The following is a 23929-nucleotide window of genomic DNA, read 5'->3' as shown; positions in this document are numbered from 1 at the left end:
AGCTGGCAAAGATTAAAACCTGTCTGGCTAGCACACGCTTCCCATAATGTTTACGCATTAGTAGGTAGAGAGTAGGCGGTCTTTTGCGGCTGTTCGAACACATTCAACAACATGAGAGTTTCCACTACGAAAGCAATCCAGTCGAATGTGTTTTCCACTACCTCTGGAAGTGGTCGAAAGTGGACAAGCTCAAAACATTTTACACCCTGTTTACACCTGTATTTAGCATCGTCCACTTGTGATCCGATCGACCAAAATGCATCTTAATACCAGGTGGAAACAGGATCCATGAGTCTCAAATTCAGATTATTTTTTACAGATATTTTAATTTGATAATCATGTAGGCATTTTCATTCTGTGTTACAGGTGTTGTGATTAGGTTTCACAGTCTCCACGGCAAAACACTAAAGAAATTTCATACATCAAAAAAACTCAAAAAAACAACAACAACAAAAAACAAAAACAGTCTGTTCTCAGGTGCATAAAAAATTCCAGTGTGTGGACAATTTTGGCTATTTGGTTGATAAAACATTAAAGAAATCCCCCAAAACAAACATTAAAGTTGAAGTTAAAAGTTAAAGATTAGTCCTTTAAGTCAATGTTGTGTTTTGTACTACAGGCTTTTTTGTGTGTTTTGTGTGTTTTTTTGGTCACTCTGCTGGTGATGTGTGAAGAATGTCTGAGTCATATGTCTGAAAATAGTGGTGGCATCCGGTGAGCCACATGTTGACATAAGATGTGAGATCACCAGCTTCCTCTCTGATTGTTTTCCTTGTGAAATTTGCTGGAAGCAAAATTCCCTAATTCAACAATGAGATCTCTCTCTCCCTCTCACACAGACACAAAGATCTGTTAAAGCTATTAGTAGATTAATGGAAATGTTTCAAAAAGTGTCTAAATAAATGTAAAACAATGACATGTTAAAACGAGATGAATGGTCATACAGATTACTTCATCTGTATAATGGTTATTTATACCAACCTGTTGTCACCTCCAGAGTGCCACGGTACACTGAGAGGTGTGAAGTGGAGCTGCATAGCCGAGGGGCCATCTGAAGGGTCACCAGTGCCCGTAGTGCAGGGTGCCTCTGACAGCTTTGCCAGGTGCCAAGAGTGGGGACGGATCACTGGCACACTGCGCCTGCTCGAAGAACAGAGATACAAACAAGCACAAAGTCATAAAGACGTGTATACAGTGAACAGACTCAATCGCCCAAATATTCCCAAGTACCAATTACTGACAAAAAGAAACCACAATCTGGAAACCACAGCATTCAAGAATGAAGAAAAGCACCTATACTCAAAAAAGCAGTGTCAATCTTGGCAAACACATACAGGAATCAAGGGAAATCTGTTTGACTTCACCATCTGGAACGCTTTCATATCTGCTGTCCACTGGATTACTGAAATGGCTGATTGACGCTTTTTCTAAGACATCTACAGTAAAAAAACTGCCAATTAATTTATAAAGTAGCAGCATTAATGGAACGAGGCCCAGATTCCAGGTAGATCCCATCAGTTCCATTGACAGGAGTATAGTATTCACAAACATTCCAGATGGCAATAATGATCCAGAGGGAACAATGGATTTTAAGGGCTTATTTTTCAACTAATAATAATTTTTGTGTTTCCACGAGAGGCTAGAAAAGTATAGAAGCAAGTGAGAAATAGCCAAAAATGCAATATATAAGGAACAACAATCTTTTGGAATAACACACAGGACAGGACAGGACAGGACAGGAGACATTATACACTATCATTTAAAAGTTTTGGGTCTCTTATGCTCGCCAAGGCTGCATTTATTTAATTAAAATACAGTAAAAACAGCAATTCTTTGAAATATTTATTATTAAATTTAAAATAATTGTTTTCTATTTGAATATATTTTGAAATGTAATTTACTCATATGATGGCAAAGCTGAATTTTCAGCAGCCGTTATTCGTCTTCAGTGTCACATGATCCTTCAGAAATCATTCTAATATGTTGATTTCATGCTCATAAAACATTTCTTATTATCAATGTTGAAACTAGCTATGCTGCTTAAAGGGTTAGTGAAAATTCTGTCATTAATTATTCACCCTTCATCGTTGCAAACCCATAAGACCTTCGTTCATCTTCGGAACACAAATTAAGATATTTTTGATGAAATTCGAAAGGTATATGACTCGTTTATAGACAGCAATATAATCAACACTTTCAAGGTCCAGAAAGGTACTAAAGACATCGTTCAACCTTAATTTTATGAAGCGACGAGAATACTTTTTGTGCACAAAAACAAAACAAAAATAATGACTTTATTCAACTATATCTTCTCTTCTGTGTCATTCTCATATGCCGTTTACGTTCAGCGATTCCAGATTCTACGTCAGAACGCCGACTCATTATTGGCTGGCTCCTGCGTCAGCATCACACACACATGCGTCGGCCAATACTGCGCCAGAGTTCTGAGTAGAACCTGGAAGCGCTGAACGTAAACAATTAGGAGAATGACACAAAAGAGAAGATATTATTGAATAAAGTCATTATTTTTGTTATGTTTTTGCACACAAAAAGCATTCTCGACGGTTCATAAAGTGAAGGTTGAACCACTGTACGTCGACTATTTTAACGATGTCTTTAGTAAATGGTGAAAATGGTGGTTAAATTGCTGTCTATAGAGGAGTCAAACAGCTCTCGGATTTCATCAAAAATATCTTAATTTGTGTTCAGAAGATGAACGAAGGTCTTACGGGTTTGGAACGACATGAGGGTGAGTAATTAATGACAGAATTTTCATTTTTGTGTGAACTAACCCTTTAACATTTTTATGGAAACAGGAAAAGATTAATACAAAAGAAAGTAAAAAACTAAAAGCATTTAAATGAAATATCTTATGCAACATTATAAATGTTTTTACTGTCACTTTTGACAAATTTAATTCATCCTTATTGAAAAAAAATCCAAAAATCTTACTGACCCTAAACTTGGTAGTGTACATTAAAAACACTTGTGAAACAAACAGTGATATCTGCTATTTAATAGCAGTTTTCAGAGCGAGGTTATGGTAAACAAAAAAAGAATATTTACTCAAATACAACAAATTAAACAAACGAATACACATTAAAAATACACATGCTATTCACACAAACAAATATGACATTTAGTAAACAGAGGCTATTTTTTTTTTAATTACAGTATAAACCTGAAAGCTCGTCAAAATGTTAATGTCTCTTTCAGAGACCTATAAACAATAAATGTAATTAATATTTCATCCCAATTACCACATTTGCCTAAAAGATTCAAGATTTGACAAGACAGCTCATACAGTAGCTATTCACACTGTCATTCTCGTCCAATAAACACTGCTGATCTAACAGTTTTAAAACATCAAACATAACACCAAGCTGATCTGAGTCTCCATACAGCTAGCTGTCAAAACTAATTTATGACTCTTAGACTATGATCTGTCCTGAGACAGTTTTGGCTGAATATGCTCAGATTCATAGAAAACACAAAATTACCAAAGCAATCAAAATTGATAAAAAAAACTAAACAAAAACAAACTCTAAAACCATTTTTCTCAGTTTCAGTGTTGGTGTAGTTACTGCATTTGCCTTAGCACGGCAGTACTGCTCCGCTGAAATGCACCAAACAGAAATAGGTTAACCAGGTTGAATTAAGTGCTGGTTTGACCCCCACTTGAGGTTTTCCGTGCAAAACTAAACTTCTTGAGATACTCACAACACTTGACAACTCCAGATGTTCTCACAGTAAAACAAATATTCTGAGTTGAATCCAATTCAAGACTGTTCAGCTTCAGGTTCAAGATGAAGTTCAGGTTTAAACCATCAGTAAACGTCTCGAGTCAAAGGACAACCCTGAGGTCTGTGTCTGCAGTGAGTGGTCAGTCTTTATCAGGACACTAACGGCTTCAGCGCTCACATGAGTGAAGGTTGGCGGTCATTTAGCTGTAATGAGGCAGCCAGAGGCTCTGACCAGATTCCTAGTCCAGGAAAAAATTAACAGACAAACACTCCCCCCACTTCCCCTCTCCCTCTCTCTCTCTCTCTCTCTCTCTCTCTGTCTCTCTCTCTCAATATTTCAAGTCACAACTGAAGACCAAACATTCAGTCCACTAAACGGCATATTCTCTCTCTCGCTCGCATACATACACACAGCCTCCCACTCACTCTCTCTCTAATGACATTAGGGGGAGAGGAAGCGGTGCTCAGACGGAGAGGAAACTATGTTTGGGGGAGATAAAGCGGCAAGCCACTGCTAAAATAATACCTAGCATTCTCTCCTATTATTGTTTGAATGGGGGAAAAATGCGAGGGCCGCTTCCTGCCTCCCTGGGAGAGCAGTCAATTTCGGCCAGCGGTGTTGAGAGAGTGAGGGGAGGTAGAGAAAGAGAGAGAAGAGGAAGATATACTGTATGTGAAAAAAGGGAAACAAATTGGTGGAATAAGACGAAACGGCGCATTGTCCCTGGGGCATGGGGCCAGGTACATGTATTCTTGCTCTTTTCAATAGTGTAGAAAGCACAACAATGCAAAGCACATCTGAGAAGCAACAGTGTGATTTGTTATTCCAGAAACTGCCTGAGAGAGAGAGAAAGAAAGAGAGAATAAAATGAAATTTAACTCATATCAGCTGTGCTTAATAAACAGCTTTTCCTGCTCAAATCAGAAGGGCTGATGGAAGTCAGAATGGGGTCAGCCTGATTAACAGCTACAACACTGACAATAAAAGAAAAACCCAACAATCACGTGTAGGACAAATTATAATGGAGCACAACCTCCCACTAATGGGTTCTTCGGTTGAATTCTTAAAGGGATAGTTCAGCCAAAAAGGTACATTCTGACATTATTCAACATGTTGTTCCAAACCTGTACGAGTAGATAGAAGAATGTTGGTAACCAAAGAGTTTTGGTACCCATCGACAAACACTGAGAAAAAAAAAATAACACTGAGACATTTCTCAAAATATCACCTTTAAAATTCCACAGAAGAAAGAAATTCATACAGGTTTGGAACAACATGAGGGTGAGTAAATTATGACAATTTGCATTTTTGGGTGAACTATCCCTTTAACTATTACTAAAATTGTAATTATAGGTTATATTGTTCAATGCCATGTAAGGTCCATATTTTTCTTGAGTATTCAGTTTTTGTGATCACACATTTTTAAATGCGCAGCTGACATTCTTATTTATGAGGTCAGTAACACTGCCTAGACAAATACAGCACAAGACGAGCACACAACATGTTTTAATAAATGCTTCTCCATCTGTATGCACTGATTAAGTCTTCTGAAACACACATTTCTCTCTGCAAATTATGCTCTTCACTACTCTAGTTAAAATGTTTGTTAAGTCACTGTTCAACATTTTTAACAATTTCTCTGAACCTAAACACGGGAAGTGAAAGTTTCAATGGCTGTACAAAGGCATACATTTTTAATGATGTAAGGATCAAGGCAATTTATGATTGTCTGTTGTTAAAGTTGCCCTAGAACGTTTTTTTTACAAGATGTAATATAAGTCTAAGGTGTCCCCTGAATGTGTCTGTGAAGTTGCAGCTCAAAATACCCCATAGATTTTTTTTTTATTATTTTTTTTAACTGCTTATTTTGGGGCATCATTAGAAATGCGCCGATTCAGGCTGCGGCCCCTTTAATTGCTCGCACTCCCCGCCCCCGAGCTCTCGACTCTATCATTGCATAAACAAAGTTCACACAGCTAATATAACCCTCAAAATTGATCTTTACAAAATGTTCGTCATGCATGCTGATTATGTAAGTATAGTATTTATTTGGATGTTTACATTGGATTCTGAATGAGTTTGATAGTGCTCCGTGGCTAACGGGCTAAAGCTAACATTACACACTGTTGGAGAGATTTATAAAGAATGAAGTTGTGTTTATGAATTATACAGACTGCAAGTGTTTAAAAATGAAAATAGCGACGGCTCTTGTCTCCGTGAATACAGTAAGAAACGATGGTAACTTTAACCACGTTTAACAGTACATTAGCAACATGCTAACGAAAGACAATTTACAAATATCACAAAAAATATCATGATATCATGGATCATGTCAGTTATTATTGCTCCATCTGCCATTTTTCGCTATTGTTCTTGCTTGCTTACCTAGTCTGATGATTCTGCTGTGCACATCCAGACGTTCTGCCCTTGTCTAATGGTGTGAAACGTGAAGCAAGATAACCCAAGATTCCATTTACCCGGGGTTTAGAATGAAGCAGGGTTAACTATTTCATATGTGAAAAGCCCTATTGTGTCACACTGTATTACTGCATCCTAATTTGCATACTATCAGTCCTAAATGGAATTCGAAATTAGAATTAGTGCATCCCAAATTGTATCAAGTTTAAATGATACCAAAGGTACCCAGATGGTCTACTATTTCAAAATTTGAAGTGCAGATCCATGCACACTTTAACAACTAATGTTAACCACAACCCATTGCGCTTTGGAGGTGGTCAAAAATTCTTCTGCTACACACTCAAAAGTACATTTTCTTCACAAAAAGAGTACATTCTTTTAGGCCATAGAACAAGAGGGCGAATTGAGAGACGGCATATATCTTTGACAACACAAATTTGAGGTTAGCATTGCACAAGAAAAAAAAAATGGCCTTAACTCTGGGTTTAAAAACACATTAACCCAGGATTATGCCCTTATGTGACAATTTCTAACCAGGGTTTAAGTTTTACATTTTGCTTTTACATGCGTTATAGGAACTGAGATTGTGTATGATAGCATAGAACGGTAGTTAAACCATGAACTGATCTTATCTTAAGGTGTGATGTCACTGGTTATTGTAAGAAACATTGGTGACACACACAGATGAGTCAATAGTACTGTATGCTGTGTTCTAGTCAAAGATCCTTCCTCTCTTTTATTTTCACAACCATCATAGCCCGTTAGTAGTCCTCTCTGTCTTATTGCAGGAAAAACATTAATTACCATGTCCATATCCAAGTAACAATTAGTCACTTTAGTTCAAGAATAATAAAGATCAAGAATATAGCATTTCTATTGTGATTTGTACAGATTGTAATTGAGATCTGGGAATTCTGTTTCTGCTAGGATCCAGATGGTCATGTCATTACCTACTGTACATATAGAAGCAAACTGTTTCAAAAAGAAAATGCAAAAAGAGAAGCATAAAAACTAAATCACATTAGTCTGTTTCAATTTCTTTGTGCTAACAAAGTACAAAATAGTTGGTACTAATATGTGTTTTTAAACATTGTACCATGTTTCATTCATCTGTATATCCCTAAATTAATGGACATTTGTCCTCAAATTAGCTAATAGCTAGATAAAGGGCATCTGCTGCATGAAAATATATGCAACAAGTTCATTCTGTATTATTCCCGTGAAATAAATAAGCAAGCCTGCATGCATGCATTCACACACACCCATCTCCACTTTCAGTTGGCGCAATCATCATCATCATTTGTTCTCTGGTCGCCTGCTCCCCCGAAAAAAGCGTGCGAGACGCAAAGGCTGCATTCCATTTAATCACCCATGCTTTTACCAGTACGGGCACAACGAAAAGCCCAGTCCAGGAAGGGAGCAGTCAAGAGTTGGGCTCTCCAGCACAATAGCATGTTTGTTGTTTTGGATTCTCTTTCACTCTGATTAGTACTTTTCTAGGGGAAAGAAAGAATGCATATAAAAGTGCATCACGGCCTAAAAGCTTATCAGCCACATCAAACCCTTCCTAACTATTTTGGACAGAAAAAAATAGCAGAGAGATGTGTCAGGTCATGACCCCGGTGGCCTTTCAATCACACAGTATAAAGTAAATGAATAAAAGTGTGGGAGACTGCAGACTCAATAACAAACCGTTCTAAACAAACTTTCAATAACAGATGTTAAAACAGATGCAGAGCAGTTCACAAGGCTTCATAGTCTACATCCATGTTAACACTGCAATTCGTTTATTCTTTCCCTGGCAACTGAACAGAGGTTAATCTAACTGATGACCTACATCTTGTCCACATGTCCAGTATATCAGAGTTATACTACAGAACATTTTTACCATGATGAGACAAGGCAGCCTATGGCGCAGAGCCCTGGGACTGTTAATAAAAAAGAAGCAATTTCAATATGCGCAGTCCGACTGTAATGCAATCCCAAAGGACGAACCCACACATGAAGGACTGTCTGGACTGAGCACTTGACATAATCCAGGAAAAGGAGCATGTCTTTGTCTATTACCACTGAAATATAAGCATATACTCACTCGCACACTATTCATACATTTTATATAAACTACAAATGCACAATATAGACCATATCGGTTGTTACTATATATTCAATTCTGCATGCTCATTTCTCTTATTTTAACATTTAGATTAAGTGAGCATTATATGATAGCAAAGGAAAAGACAATCTTTACTAAAACTAATAATTTAATAACACTGATAAATACAAAAGTTCTGTCATGAAACTCTAGATGTCGTAGTCCTTAACTCAATCTGCTTGCAACCACATCATTCAGGGTACAGCTGATTGGTTCCTGCTGTATCAGTGGCCAATGAGCTTGCAGCTCAACCTTCAAATACTGGTCTGCATTTTCTCTAGCAGTTGCAACGCGCTTTCAGAAAACCTCCACCTTCCCCAGCTCCACCTGTATAGATCTGCTAAGGGTAATTTATTGTGCTGGGTAAAAACAAAAATATTGATTTCTCGATTTTAATCGATTCTCATTTTTATGAACCGATATCGATTCTTAAATCCCAAGAATCGATTAGTCTAGTCTGTTTTCAGTTGATGAATGAACCGAACATGTAGCACGACTCCCATCCAATAAATCACAATAATCTTTGTGATTTGTTACTTTTGATATGAAGCAAAGTCTCAGATTTCAAATGACGTCCATCTGATTATGAGATTCAAAAAATAAATACCGTTTTGGCACTGTTTAATGTGACGTGACAGATCGCTTTAGCGCCTCAGAGAAGCGGCAGCGTGAAGCGCACATGAACATCCTCTCTTCTTTTTTCGTTTGAAGTATACCGGGGCCTTTACAGTGCAAAATAAACATGAATAAACATCTGAAGGTATGTTAAAGGTGCCCTAGAATTAAATATTGAATTTACCTTGGCATAGTTGAATAACAAGAGTTCAGTACATGGAAAAGACATACACTGAGTTTCAAACTCCATTGTTTCCTCCTTCTTATATAAATCTCATTTGTTTAAAAGACCTCCGAAGAACAGGCGAATCTCAACATAACACCGACTGTTACGCAACAGTCGGGATCATTAATATGTACGCCCCCAATATTTGCATATGCCAGCTCATGTTCAAGCCATTAGACAAGGGCAGAATGTCTGGATCTGTGCACAGCTGAATCATCAGACTAGGTAAGCAAGCAAGAACAATAGCGAAAAATGGCAGATGGAGCAATAATAACTGACATGATCCTTGATTACATGATATTTTTAGTGATATTTGTGAATTGTCTTTCTAAATGTTTTGTAAGCATGTTGCTAATGTACTTTTAAATGCGGTTAAAGTTACCATAGTTTATTACTGTATTCACGGAGACAAGAGTCATCGCTATTTTCATTTTTAAACACTTGCAGTCTTCAAAATAATTCATAAACACAACTTCATTCTTTATAAATCTCTCCAACAGTGTGTAATGTTAGCTTTAGCCACGGAGCACTATCAAACTCATTCAGAATCAAATGTAAACATCCAAATAAATACAATACTCACATGATCCATTTTGAGGGTTATATTAGCTGTGTGAACTGTGTTTATGCTGTTCAAGGCAAGCGCGAGCTCCGGGGGCGGGGGAGCACGAGAATTAAAGGGGCCGCAACCTATATGTCGGTGCATAGTTAATGATGCCCCAAAATAGGCAGTTAAAAAAATCTATGGGGTATTTTGAGCTGAAACTTCACAGACACATTCAGGGGACACCTTAGACTTATATTACATCTTTTAAAAAGAAGTTCTAGGGCACCTTTAAAAGATACAGTACAACTTACCGAAATTCAGTGTTTCAACCTTGGAAAGACGTCAATAAAACAGCTTGTAAACAATGTCATGTAACGTCACATTTACTTCAGAAAAACCATATTCAGTGACCATAAACTCATTAGTCAGCTCTAGAAAGTAGCATTCTGATGAATATAGCTATGCACATTACATATTCATTAATAATGTTCTTCAATATTTAATGCATGTTTGAATAAATCAGTTATGACAGCCATGATTTAAATGTTTATATTTAAAAAAAAAACCCCGAATTGGAATAGAAATATGATTATGTAATTATACTTTATTAAACTTTATTTATCATAAAACATCATTGAGTGTAATTTAAGTGTTTGTATAAAAATAAGTTCATTTTAACCTTCAATATTATAGTAAAGTAGTACCAACTGACTCCCATGTGTAGTTTACAGCATTAGAAAATTTGCCATGTACTGTAACTGATATGCTACATCCAAAATAATCAAATCGAATAGAACCGCAAGCATGTGAATAGAAATCGAATCATGAAAATATATGTATGCTATTTTGTACAGCAGCAAGCCTGTAATTGCACAGCAGCAGCAGCGACGTAGCAGATCAATTCTGCCAAGACCAAACATATCAACATTGCCGGATCCATTACCATGTCAAACACTCTTGAGAGTTGTCATGACAAAAATGTTATTAAATCTAACATCTTTAGCAAATAATTACAAAAAAAAAAAAAAAGATTATCCAAATTTCATATTATCGGCCAAAGCATTAAAATAATTATCCCCCACCAATACATCCCATTCAAATTTGATCAAAAACATATTCAATAACACCATACACTGAGGCTGGCACATGGAAAGTTTTGGAGTCTGAAAGGTCTTAGAGTTTTGTTTTTAATATGTGGAAAGTCAGGAGGGGGGTGGTGGTCTTGGGAATGTAAGGAATGTCCATTGTTTTGGCATTGAGTCTCCTTTGTTCTTTCTTGTTCCTTAGCGCAGCGGACAGGGTCTTACCGCTAGAAGCTTCCTGAGTTTGCAGACTCTGTCTTTCATAACTCTCCTCCACGGCCTCTCCAAACCACAAGATCATAAACTCATAGAGTGAAGTGCAACTGGGGTTTCTCCCAAAGAGACCAGGCAACCTTTGATAGATGATTACTGAAGTGGCTCTCCGCACTTTATTTCCTCATGAGAGCAGTGGTGCTTACAGCTTTATATCAGCATTTGGCCAGTTGGCTTCTTACAGTAGATTACAGCCATTGGTTCCTGTAATGTGATTTGCACATGGCTAAAAGCATCATTTATTAACTGCTCTTTTTCTATTTAAATGCTACAAGAAATGCTGAGACATGGAAAATTGGTAATGATTAAAGGTAATGTGTGTAATTCATCTATTTGAATTACACCCAATAGTGTGAACACTGTGGTGCTTTCAAAATATTCCTGTTCGTTTGAGCAGCTCAACATGTACTTGTCAATTTCTGGCTCTGGGGTGGTTTAAAGGGATAGTTGAACATTTCTGAAAATGTTATCTTTATTTACTCACAGCTGTTCCATATATTTTGAAGAAAATTGTGGTCTAAACAACATCAAAATCCAAATATTTTGGGGAATTACATCGCAATTCCATTTGGTACCACTAGCAGGTCAGAAATGACACACTGCACCTTTAAAATTTAAGCTGTTATATATGGACAATCTATTGCAGTAGTTTTTTTTCTGGCAAATGGCGTATGTGCCAATTGCTCAATAACTCCAGAGATATATGCCAAAGCAAGACAGCACCACTTCCCTCCCTCACGTGGCTTTCCTGTAAAGAGCTACCCTTCCTTTAAGTCAGAGCAAGAGTTTGTGAATCTAAATATCTTATACGCTTGCAGTCCAAATAAGGTCTGTGTTTCAAACTTGGCTTAAGTCAGGGACAAAACATGCATTTTAAAACAGTTCTTCCGCCCCTGACAATGGATATTTGCTGTAAATAAACATTTCTGTCCCATGGTTCCCAGCACAGCTCCTAAAGCAGCTATTACAGTCAGCATGTGTAACAGGAAGTGGGAGTTGGAACTAGGAGGAACCAGACATCCAGAAATTTCAGAAGCACACTGTTCTCTGTTGCAAGATAGGCACCACACCTCAAGGCAGAGCACATCACGTTTAGATAACATCAATTAGACAAACTTCAATTTCTTCCAGTTTATAAAATAAATTTTCATTCTTTTAGTACTTATAAGAAACTAGTATTCAACCCAAAAGTTGAAGGCACAAATGTGGGCAATTATAAGTTTGGTCCAATGAACAAAGTGCATGAAATCTGCATTCCAGACAGCTGCTGCTGAACAATAGAAAGTGTGTGTGCAGGAAAACAATACAGTGTGTCTTTGGACATGGCATCCCACAAACATCCTTTAACTGTACAGCTCACCTTCCCATTCACAAAGAGAAGCCGGGGAATACAACAGCTCTAATGCAAAAATATAGATAAAAAATACATATTTCATTACTGAACAATATCAATAAAATTAGTTGTGTCATTTCAACCGGATTTCTTTACACTAGTATTTCTCAACCAAAGGGGACCCAATAAGCCTTAAAGGGGACCTATTAAGTCCTTTTTCAAAAGATGTAATATAAGTCTCTGGTGTCTCCAGAATGAGTCTGAAGTTTCAGCTCAATACCACACAGATCATTTTTATAGCTTGTCAAATTTGCCCCTATTTAGGTGTGAGTAAAAACACATTGTTTTAGTGGGTGTCCCTTTAAATGCAAATGAGCTGCTGCTTCCGGCCTGCTTTCCAGAGGAGGGCGGAGCTTTAACAGCTTGTGCTTTGGATACTTAACAACAACAAAACTGGAGAATCTCACACAGCCAAAATGTCAGAAATTGTCAGTAGGGGTGTTCAGCTTTACATACTTCGAACCGGAGTCGGACACTGATGGAGAGACTCAGGAAGAAGTTACAACTTTTAGAATGCAACTGGACGTTTCTGAATGGTCAAGTTGATTCAACTCATCGATTAGCATGTATAATCATATTAATCTTTTGTGCAAATCCAGTGTTGAACTGACCCTTGTTTGTAAAGCAGTCTGGTGTAAAATGATTTGTGCAAATGTATAACACTTTACCGACTTTCTTCATCAAATTTCCTTCATAAATGGAATTCAGCTACAGTGTCCTCATTGGCTCAGATGCAGAGAGTCTATAGAGACTCTTATGTTCATTGGTACATCCAATAACAGAACATATATGTTTTTTTGGTGCAGACATTGTATATCTCCAGGTGCTACAGCGAGGAAACAGAAATGGCGGACTGCTGCGGCTCACTCAGGGCGGTGTCTATGCTAACAGGGCAGATCAACAGTCATGGGCGGGGCTTCGGAAATCTGAAACCCCTCGTTTGGAGAGACCGTTTATGATTTATGAGGATTAAAAAAAAAGAAAAAAGGAGTGGGTGGATTTTTACCATTATAGGCTGGTTGTTCACACACACTGTTGTTCAAACACCTTATGAAAGTGAATTTTGGATAATAGGTCCCCTTTAAAATTATTTAAATCATTAAGTTATTAAATGTTAAGTTATATTAACAATCTTAATTAAAATGCTAAAAAAAAATAATATGTACGACATTTAACTGACAATATATATATAGGAGTTATTTATTTTTATACCACAGGGCTGCTGAATGCTTGATTTTGATTGGTTGACGAACATTCCAAGGCATGCAATTATTTTCCAGTAACAGCTATGAAGTAGTTCCAGGTTTGTCGACTACCGCATTACAGTTCCATATCTCTTTGCCATATCAGTTATTTCCTTACAGCCAATGAACCAAAACCCACATAAAACACTGACAAAGCAAACAAATATGATTAACAAAAGATAATGAAAAAAAAAAAAATGAAAAAAAAAGTCTCTCACTAAATTACCTTTTTTTTCTATAGAAAGCACGCTTTCTTTCTCCTACTCTCTCTCTCTTTGCACACATACACACACACAGTACAGACACACACTTGAACACAGACTGAAACACGCACACAGAAACTTGTTGTCAGCACTGACCTGCAATTTACTTTTTCAATAAAATAGTTTGTCATGCAAAGTGAAAATTTGCATGACATTTCTCAGTAGCAAGGCGGTAATGTTGCTCTTTTAAAGTACAGCTTTGAGATGCTGCTACCAAACACTGTTGAGAGCTCACAGACTCGGGTCATTCTCCCTCCCTCTCTCTCTCTCTCTCTCATTCTATCTTGCTCAATAACTGCCTATCAATGGCTCAAGTTTCCGTTACAAGCTGATATAAGTGAAACAATTGACTCCAGTCCTTTGAATTACTGAAAAATAATTATACACACGAGTGCATTATTTTTCTGTAATTCAATAGCCTAATGTTAATTATTCCTTACTCATTACAACAGAAGTACATTTCAGAACAGTTAGTATGAGAAGTATGAGAACCACTGTTTTGCACAATATTTATGAGTGCTGTATATTCTTATGCTACTGTGAATAGTGTGCTGTTTGCTCAAACAACCTACCCTGCAAAAACTAATTTCAGCTAAATTTCTAATGAATGGCAGGGAGGTTAGCATTAAACACACACACAGACAGACACAGACACACAAACACACACAGGGACATTCCATAGGCGTAATGGTTTTTATACTGTACAAACCGTATTTTCTATCGCCCTCCTCTACCCCTACACCTAAACCTCTCCATCACAGGAAACTGTGCACATTTTTACTTTCTCAAAAAAACTCATTCTGTATGATATATAAGCCTTTTGAAAAATGGGGACATGGGGTAATGTCCTCATAAGTCACCCTCTCCTTGTAATACCTATGTCATTCTACAAATTTGTGTCCTGATGTCACAAAAACACACACACACACACACACACACACACACACAAAAAAAAAAAAAATCTCAATCATGGTGCTAACTGAATAGTCATACATTCCTTGGCCTTTAAATGGAGCTGGAAATGAGCCCTGCGTGATGCATGTGACCTTTAGTGACGTCCAAAGATGCACTCACACAAACACACCATTACAAAAACCTCACATACACAGTCATACTTAAGTCTCTTACTTTCAGCCATAAACCAGCAATGAAGATTCTGTTACACACAAACACACACACAACGGCAGAAAGCTGATACAACTATTTTAGATGATGCAGAAAGGTCAATAGTGTTTTTTTTGTGTGTGTGTGTGTGTGTGCGTGCGTTTTTTTTTTTGCAAAAGGTTAAAGGGGAGGAACAGTGACAATGAAAAGTCGTTAAAGCCGTTTGAATGTTCTGACAATGCAGACACGATTTAAAACATGGCGGCAAATGCACTGACCTTAAATGACACAGCAGTGCCTATGTTAGATTTACTGCCAAGCAAGCGTTCTAACCAATCCAACACATTAGCATTATATAAAAACAGGTTACATGCAAAAAGACAACATGTACAGCAACAGTCTATCCACATAGAACAATCAAATCTGATTCTTTCAAAAGCCTCCGGCACAGTCCCGCTGGTGTGACTAGGGTTCAAACCCACAAACAGAAAAATACAAAACACACACACACACACACACACACACACACACACACACACACACACACACACACACACAGAGTAGGATGTGCTGCCTAGAAAACCACAGCAAGAGAGAAACCACAGGCAGGGTAATAACACTGAGACTGCAGCATTTCTGACTTGCAGCCAAATAAACGGATGTAAAAAGAAAAGGAATTTTTTCCATCTCTACACCCCTCTCCTCTCCCTCACTTCTGAACCTCTGACTCTGTGGCTAGCTTCTGCAGAGCTGGTGTTTGGATGGCTATCCTAAACCTAGAAGTTTAAAAGTTCAGATTTTTCTTCAGCTAAAAGCATGTTTACAGTCTGAGACTGTGATTCTAAATTCTCATACCTTAAGTGCACTCAAGCAGGTTGTGTTTTGTTGAATAATAATAAAAAAAAAATCTCATGAGAATTCTTGTGTTTTGAGAATCTTGTGAGTGAGGGTTGGTGTTTGAGTATGGACCAAAATAAACAGCATATTGAATTGGTTTATTTACTACAGATAAGATAAACAGAGAATGTCAAGAGGTTAGAAGATTGTCGAGAGGTTTAAGAATGAGGTTAAAGAATAATGAGAGATTATAAAATGAGGTCATACAAGTTAAAGAACACTGAAGCTAGAGAATGAGGTTATAAAAGTTAGAAACTGTTCAAAGGCTTCAGAATAAGTTTACAGGTTAAAGCATACTCAAGAGGTTCAAAAATGAGTTTATTATTAAGGATTTATAAATAATAAAATTCTAGCTGAAGTATGGTAGATATTAAAATTCAATACAATTTAGTCTAAATACATAAAAAACAATTATATTGAGCATTATGATAGAAAGTATAAATAATGGATATTTAGAGATTTGCTTAAAGTTTGTTAAAGATTTTATTTAACAGTGTTAGTAAAATTAGTGTTTACAAAGATTAGCTTTACGCGAGTGTTAGATAACAGCATATGTAATCTAAATGTAAAATTATGAATTTAATTTAATGAGTTTTAAGTTTAATTAAATACTCAGCGAATTTTGATTAAAATAAATCCATAATACCGACAAGTAACTGATATGATACCAATATATCGGGCTTCCCTAGATAGCGCTGTCAAACGATTAATCGTGATTTATAATAAATATACATAGCGCACACACACATATTATGTAAACACAAACTTTCATTTTGGATGCGATTAATCGTGATTAATCGTTTGACAGAACTACCCCTAGATGTTATCTCAGGTTAGAGAATAAGTTTTGAAAAAAGTTATAAACTGTTAAGAACCTATAAAGTTAAGCTCAAGGGATACTCCACCGAAAACTGTCCCAGATGTGTATGACTTTCTTTCTTCAGATGAACACAAACGGAGATTTTTAGGAAAATAATCACTGCGTGCCTATGTAATGAAGGTAGATAGTATTCCAAAAAAATGACACTTCAAAAACCACACAAAACAAACACGACGGTAATCCATACATCCCCAGTAGATGAAGCAACGATAGGCGTGTGTAAGAAACATACTAATATGTTCAAAATTTTCAAACTATAAACCATCACTTCAGACTAACTCTCATATGGCTCCATAAACAGATTATTTTTCTAAAAATAAGGGTTTTTAAATTATAAACTATTAAGAGGATATAAAATGGGGTAATACAACTTACAAAATGGCTACAGAATGATGTTAGAGAATGTAAATTATATAAATATATATGTATTAGGGCTGTCAACGTTAACGCGTTAATGCATGCGTTTAATTCAAAATCAACGCGTTAAATGTGTCAAATTATTTTAACGCATTAAGGATTTTGAATTAATAACGGAAAGCATGTGAAACTGCGTCATAACGTAATTTACGTAACAGTTAGATGTGATCTTAAAGTCCATGCTGATTATATCAGAGATGGCAGAGAGAATAATTTGTTCCAGTGTCTGTTTCGCTTTAAAACACAAACTCTCTGTCATATTGTGTCATTGTATCTGAAGAGCGCGAGCCCTCCCGCATCGCGCTGTTCCTGTCTGAACGGAACATCAAAACATCCCACCGCTGTATGGCCAGATGATATGAAAACTATGTTTCTCGGCAGGATAAAGCAAACCAGCTTCTTGCTATGAAAGTTTTGAAGGACAAGGATTGCAATCAAACTAAAGACGATTGCGGTGACATTAAGCACGCGTGACTCTGTTATATTGATGCACAAACAAATCATGTATGAGCGCTCTTGACGCACTGATCGCACATTGTATTTATGCACAGACACATTTCAGTACATTCACATTGTTTTCACACACATTCAGGATATGTTTTGATTTGTCCTGTGTATGTTGCTGTGTCCTTTACTAAATATGCAGGTCAAGGCGGTTGGTTTAGTTTTTTTTGGCATCTCCATGTGGTCCTGTTCAGTATCGCAACTTGACTTGTCTAAAATGTAAACAAGCTCTTTGCTGTTGCACATACTACACTTTTTTTTTGCTGTGATTTTTTTTATGGGTGCTTTGGTGTAGCCTACATAAATGTTTGAATTATATGAAATCATATCATTTGGTTATTTGGTGTCCTTTTTTTTTTTTGGAAAGACATCTAAATTTACCTTGAAAAAAGCTGAAAAATACAGTTTTGTGGAAAATCACAATTCAATCTGATGGTTTACTTTTCTGGATATAGGCAATGATGGCAAATGGACGTGTTAAACAAGATGAATGGTGTATGCTTAATTTCATGATAAGTGATTAATCGTGATTAAAAAAAAAAAAGATTGACAGCCCTAATATGTATACATGTAAATATTTCTTAAATAAATACATGTATGTGTGTGTATTTATTTATACATAATAAATATACAGAATAAAATATACCAGAATATTTAATCTAGAAAATGTGGTTATAAAAGCTATAGAGGTTTTTATCGAGACTGTTGTTGAAAAGAATGAAGAGAGGAGATTGTAGGTTTACGGAGTGGGAGGAAGGGAGGACAGTATAAATAAATGCGAGAGGAGAAAGAAGATGATAGAGGGAGGAGCGTGGGACGTACACTCATCTGTCTGGTAGCTGCTAATGCAGTGAGGCCTCAACACACTGGAATGTGCTGGACTCAGTTGACTGGACATCTAGTCCAGACTCAACAACACACACAGCACCTCATTTACCCTGCACACATAAAGCTAGCAATAAAAAGTAAACATTTATCACCAACTGCATGTGAATGCATCACTAAAATTCTTCAAATGTTTGCGAGTGTGTGCATGTGTTGGTTAGACGCCTCAACTGCGCCTCTGCACACAGCCACAGTGAGGCACTATCACATGACACTTTGATTGTCCACATGCCTGGAAAGGGAAGAACCCCTGTGGTCAGACCAACACTGACCTGGATACAGCTTCAACATTTACTTCCTGATAACTATTAGCTAGTGATAATTAATATTGATATCAGAAGATCTGATCCTAGATCAGGCTACTCTGAGTGAGTCAAACAGGGTGTGTCATTAAATTTCGTCTGTCATGGGTGACAAAACTCTCCTGTCTGCCAAACTCTGCTGAGGTCAACTTGCATCACGTCAGCTAAAATAAACATCAGACACATAATCAGAGGCTACTGGTGGATTTAGCCACTGCGAAACACTGCATATCCCGGTCACATCCTCTAGGTGTGATGTTTCTGAAGTCAAAATGGCAGTTTCATTCATAACTATGCAATTTTCTGAGCGAAAAAGGTCTATTGTCTATTACTGATAGTATAGTGATGATAAGTTCACACACTAATCACTTGCAAACCACGGATTTTTCTGTTGGTCAAAGCAGTGAATTTGCATGACATGACTGGATTTAGTCTACAAAAATTCACCAAACATATTAAGTTAGCATATTAAGTTTGCTTATGTGTGTTTGTTTGTGTCTGTGTGTCTACGTCAAAATGGCAGTTTCACTATAAAGGTGCAATCACACTGTGGGTGAAATTTTGTGGGCAAAAAAAAAAATACACTGTCTATTGTCAATAGCAAGGTTTCTGAAGGTTTTATGAAGTTAAATTTAAGAATTTAAAGGGATAGTTCACCCAAAAATTTAAATTCTGTCATCATTTACTCACCCTCAAGTAGTTCCAAACCTGTATGAATTTCTTTGTTCTGCTGAACATAAAGGAAGATATTTGGAAGAATGACAGTAACCAAGCAGATCTCTCCCCCCATTGACTACCATAGTATTTATTTTTCCTTCTATGGTAGTAAATGGGGGGGCGAGATCTGTGCAATTAATAGAAATTGATTTTTTGATTTTGATTTTGGCTTCCAACGATTATGAAAACAATATAATTGACGTAAAGCGATTATTGTGCCGCTGCCGCATTCCGCCCAGTGCACCATCCAATTCCTTCACAGAGGTGCGCCTTAATGCTTAACATTCGAAACCGGCCGGATAAGAGAGTGTTACAAAGTGTTACAGTCTACTGTTGCTAATGTGCATGATGTGCTTGATGTCAAATAGCCTTATTAAAAGTGCATTAAGCTGCAAAAGAGATACTGTGTTCCCTAGGCTGCTTTCTGTGCGTGCGCTCTGAGACGGGGCGGAACACGCATATGCAAAGTAGCCTATGCTGTGGGCTTCGTATATGCTTGGGACATGTATCCTAAACGGTCAAATAGCCTACACACAAAAATGTCGAAATGCAGTTTTGGCAGGTCTTCATAAACACAGTTGGTTACGTCTTAAATGAATGTAAACAGCTGAGAGAAAAAAAACGTGTAACAGTATATTGGATCTGTGCAGCTCTTAAAGTGACAGCAGCCTAATAAATCTGCTGCAGTCATTAAGGTAACACTTTATTTTAGTGCCATAGTTACATGTACTTACTATAGTAATAACAGTAAATTATGCATAATTACATGTAACTAACCCTAAACCAAACCCTAACCTTAAATGTAACTGTATAGCAAGTACATGTAGTTAATTTATAGTACTCAGTACTTATTTGAGTGATTACAATCCAACTATGGTACTGTACAATAAAGTGTAACCCATTAATGTTAATTAAACTACAAAAGACAAAGATGAAATCACTTGCTCTTAAATGCTCTTGAATAACTTTTAATGTTTAATGTTTTTTAAGTTTTAATGAGGTGTTATTTTACATTTGATAACTATATTCAATATCTGTTGTAGGCTATTACATGTCTGAATACCACTGTTAGAACATCTTCCTGTATAACCTAAAGCATTGTTGTTTTAATTTTAATTTTTGTTTTGTTGTACTTATTTTATTATTTTATTTATTTGACTGTTTACTTGTCTCCTGTAAGTGTTTTGAGGACCTATTACTTTAGTTAACCTAGTATTAGTTTTTGCTGAAGTATCAGTAATTGTGAAATTTCACTGTTATTTAAAATTAATCGTATCATGAAATAAGACTTGTAATATGCCCCACCAATAATCGTGGTAAATAATCATGATTTCAATATTGACCAAAACAATTGTGATTATGATTTTTGCCATAATCGAGCAGCCCTACTTTAAGACCTTTTTAAGACTAAGTAAAGAATATTTAAGGAATAAACCAAAGGGAACACAATACATCAATATGTTCTCTAAATGTAAATGTCTAGGGAGATATCCATTACTTTAATATATTTTACAGAGAAGTAGCTTGAATACCTCTGCTCCCAACCACTATGGAAATATCTTTTACTGTATCTTCTGATCACACTACAAAACAAGCTGTTCTTCCTCACTATTTTTGTCTTCCAGTTTGTTCTCCAGTGCAATTGTCTAAATATTCTTAATTCAAAATGCACTTACTGGAGATACAAAATGTTTTATGATTAAAACATGAACAAATATCTGCCAATGGGCTCAGAAAAGGGAAGTTCATAACTCATTATCACATATTTGTTCTTTTCAATTTTTCAAGACTTTATTTTACATCTGCATCTCAAGTGAATGAATCTTGATTTAAAGAGGTTTAGATATTTATATTGGAAAACAGGAGAAAAATACTGAGGAAGATACTCATTTTTGCAATGTATGCAGCATTTAATATCATGACTTCATGAATTTAATGTGTTCTGCTCTGATTTAAGACCTTTCTAAGTCCTTAATTTGGGTAAGGGCAAATTAAGACTTTTTAAGACCTTTTTAAAACCAGCAGAAACCCTGAATAGTGTAGCGATGTATGAAGCCTACACAGAAGTCACTTTAAAACCAAGGAGCCTTTTCATGACAAACTGAACCTGATGCAAAATCTGCACAGAGAAATCTTTCACCCTCACACAAAATTCCTGATCATGTGGATTCCAATTGAAATTTCTTGATTTTGCCCTCGATAATAGGAAAAACAATATGTGGCCACAACTTAAGTCAGCGTATGTATGTCTGTGTCTGTATACCTTCGAACGACGATTTTGAGAACCCTGTAAGAACCTTTGATGAGGATGAGAGCTTCTTGACGGGAGCCGTAGAGAGCAGAGCCGTTAATGTTCACCAGTTCATCCCCCACTCTCAACTTCTTACAATGAGCTGCTTTTCCTCCCTCTTCTATCTATAGGCAAGAGAGAGAAACAGTTTAAGTTTAAATATTATGTTTGAATATGTGTCCACACACCACAGAGTGGAAAAAAAAAACATTTCCGGGGACTTCTGGGGAAAAAAAAGCCATTTTATAACACATATTCTCTTCTTCCATCAAAGAGGATGTAGAGGTTAAATGCTTAAATCAGAGAAGCACACACACTTGACAGAACTTACTTGCAGATAAGCACGTTTACCCGCACAGCCTTGTCCATTTCACAAGTAACCACTTCCTTTTTAAAAACATTGGGCAGAGGGGGCAGAAGTCAACTATACATACAATGTTGTACTGTAAATGCACAGAGTTCAGAGCCATTCATCAAACATGTATGTACAGACACACAATACCAAGTTATTCCATTAGGGAGCCTCCTACATAAAATAGGACAAAGGGGCAAAGATCATATCCAAAAGCCACATAATTCCCATACACAAAATATTAGCCCAGTCAAAACATACACAATCACACTTTCACTCAGTCACGCACATGTAAATCTCAGTTTCTAACATAAACGTACAACTTTCGTGTTTGGCAGACACATACATTACAATGGAGTATCATATTTAGTTCTAGGTCTTACATTAGAGCCCATTTCTCTTTACACAAATACACAGCTAATGCCACAAAACGTTCAAATTGAAGTCAGCTACAGGCCTGGGGGCCATATTCAGCCCTAGAGATAGTTTCATACTCGACTTAACAATCATATTCAAATCTAGCTCGCAAATCGATTTTCATTTTTTGCATTTTGGTCTTTAGAGCCATCCTGTGTGTATACAAAAAGATTCATATTATATAATATAAAAATTACCAGTAACCAGTATATAATATATAACCACATTTCCTTTATTAAATGCATTAAATTATGAAATGGTTTAGGAGTGGGCTGTTGAGAACTAGCAGGACTATTGAGAACTACTGCATAAAACTGATTGCCATAAAATCTAATTTAGATTAGAGCAGTTCAAATTTACATCTAAATGGTAAATAAATCACATAGCCAGACATGCTTTTTTTAAACAATGGGCAAGTAGTTCACTCCATTATTTTAGACTGCAACATAAAATAGTAGTTTAAACAGAAAATAGTGCTTGCAATTAGGGCTGTCAAACGATTAATCATGATTAATCGCATACAAAATAAAAGTGTACTGTGTGTAATTATTATGTATATATAAATACAAACACATCCATGTATATATTTGAGGAATATTTACAAGTATATGTATTTATTTATATTTTTATATAATTTATATTATATATAAATACATTTTTTGTACATAAATAACATATTTCTCTTAAATATATACATTAATTTGAGTGTATTTATATATACATATTAATTACACACATTACTCACACATATATTATACAAACTCAAATTTTTATTTTGTATGCGATTAATCGCGATTAATCGTTTGACAGCCCTACTTGCAATGACAAGGTCATGGACTTGATTGCCAGAGATGTCACTTTGGATAAAAAAAGTCTGCCAAATGCATAAAAATTTAAAATAAAGCAATCAAGATATCATAAAAGCCTACTGTATATGACAAAAAAAATGTGTTAAATAGGTTTATACTGTATTTTCATTGTATTTTTGCTGAGTTCAGCATGCAACGCATCGCAAAAACAGGCTATTTTTTCTTGACTTTGAAACAAAACCAGTAAACATACTCAAGACAGTAAAAAAAAAACATGCTTGGATACACGTCACCATTTTGCAACAAGTGAGCCTCCGTGTTTCAACAATGAAACCAAATCTTTCTGAAACTTGTTCACACACACTTAACCATTTTTGTAAGCCTTATCCAATGCCAAC

The 23929-nt window shown here is 36.3% G+C and overlaps 1 protein-coding gene across 7 annotated transcripts in view; it reads right to left on the bottom strand.

Moving 5' to 3' along the window:
• The window catches only part of shroom4 (shroom family member 4), a 67486-nt gene that overhangs the window by 14003 nt on the left and 29554 nt on the right, over positions 1-23929 (bottom strand). For 3 of the 7 annotated variants that reach the window (XM_048183941.1, XM_048183939.1, XM_048183943.1), the window contains exons 2-3: positions 21927-22078; positions 982-1140 (exon numbers count right to left, since the gene is read on the bottom strand). In XM_048183941.1, the coding sequence (XP_048039898.1) occupies positions 982-1140; positions 21927-22078 (311 nt within the window). Of the gene's footprint in view, positions 1-981; positions 1144-3720; positions 4045-21926; positions 22079-23929 lie in introns of those variants that run through there. The other 4 variants (XM_048183940.1, XM_048183938.1, XM_048183944.1 and 1 more) reach the window with 3 other exon arrangements.

This window comes from Megalobrama amblycephala, linkage group LG3 (genome assembly GCF_018812025.1).
Source record: "Megalobrama amblycephala isolate DHTTF-2021 linkage group LG3, ASM1881202v1, whole genome shotgun sequence".
Classification (NCBI taxonomy): domain Eukaryota; kingdom Metazoa; phylum Chordata; class Actinopteri; order Cypriniformes; family Xenocyprididae; genus Megalobrama; species Megalobrama amblycephala.
This window is presented reverse-complemented; position numbering and strand designations above follow the sequence as displayed.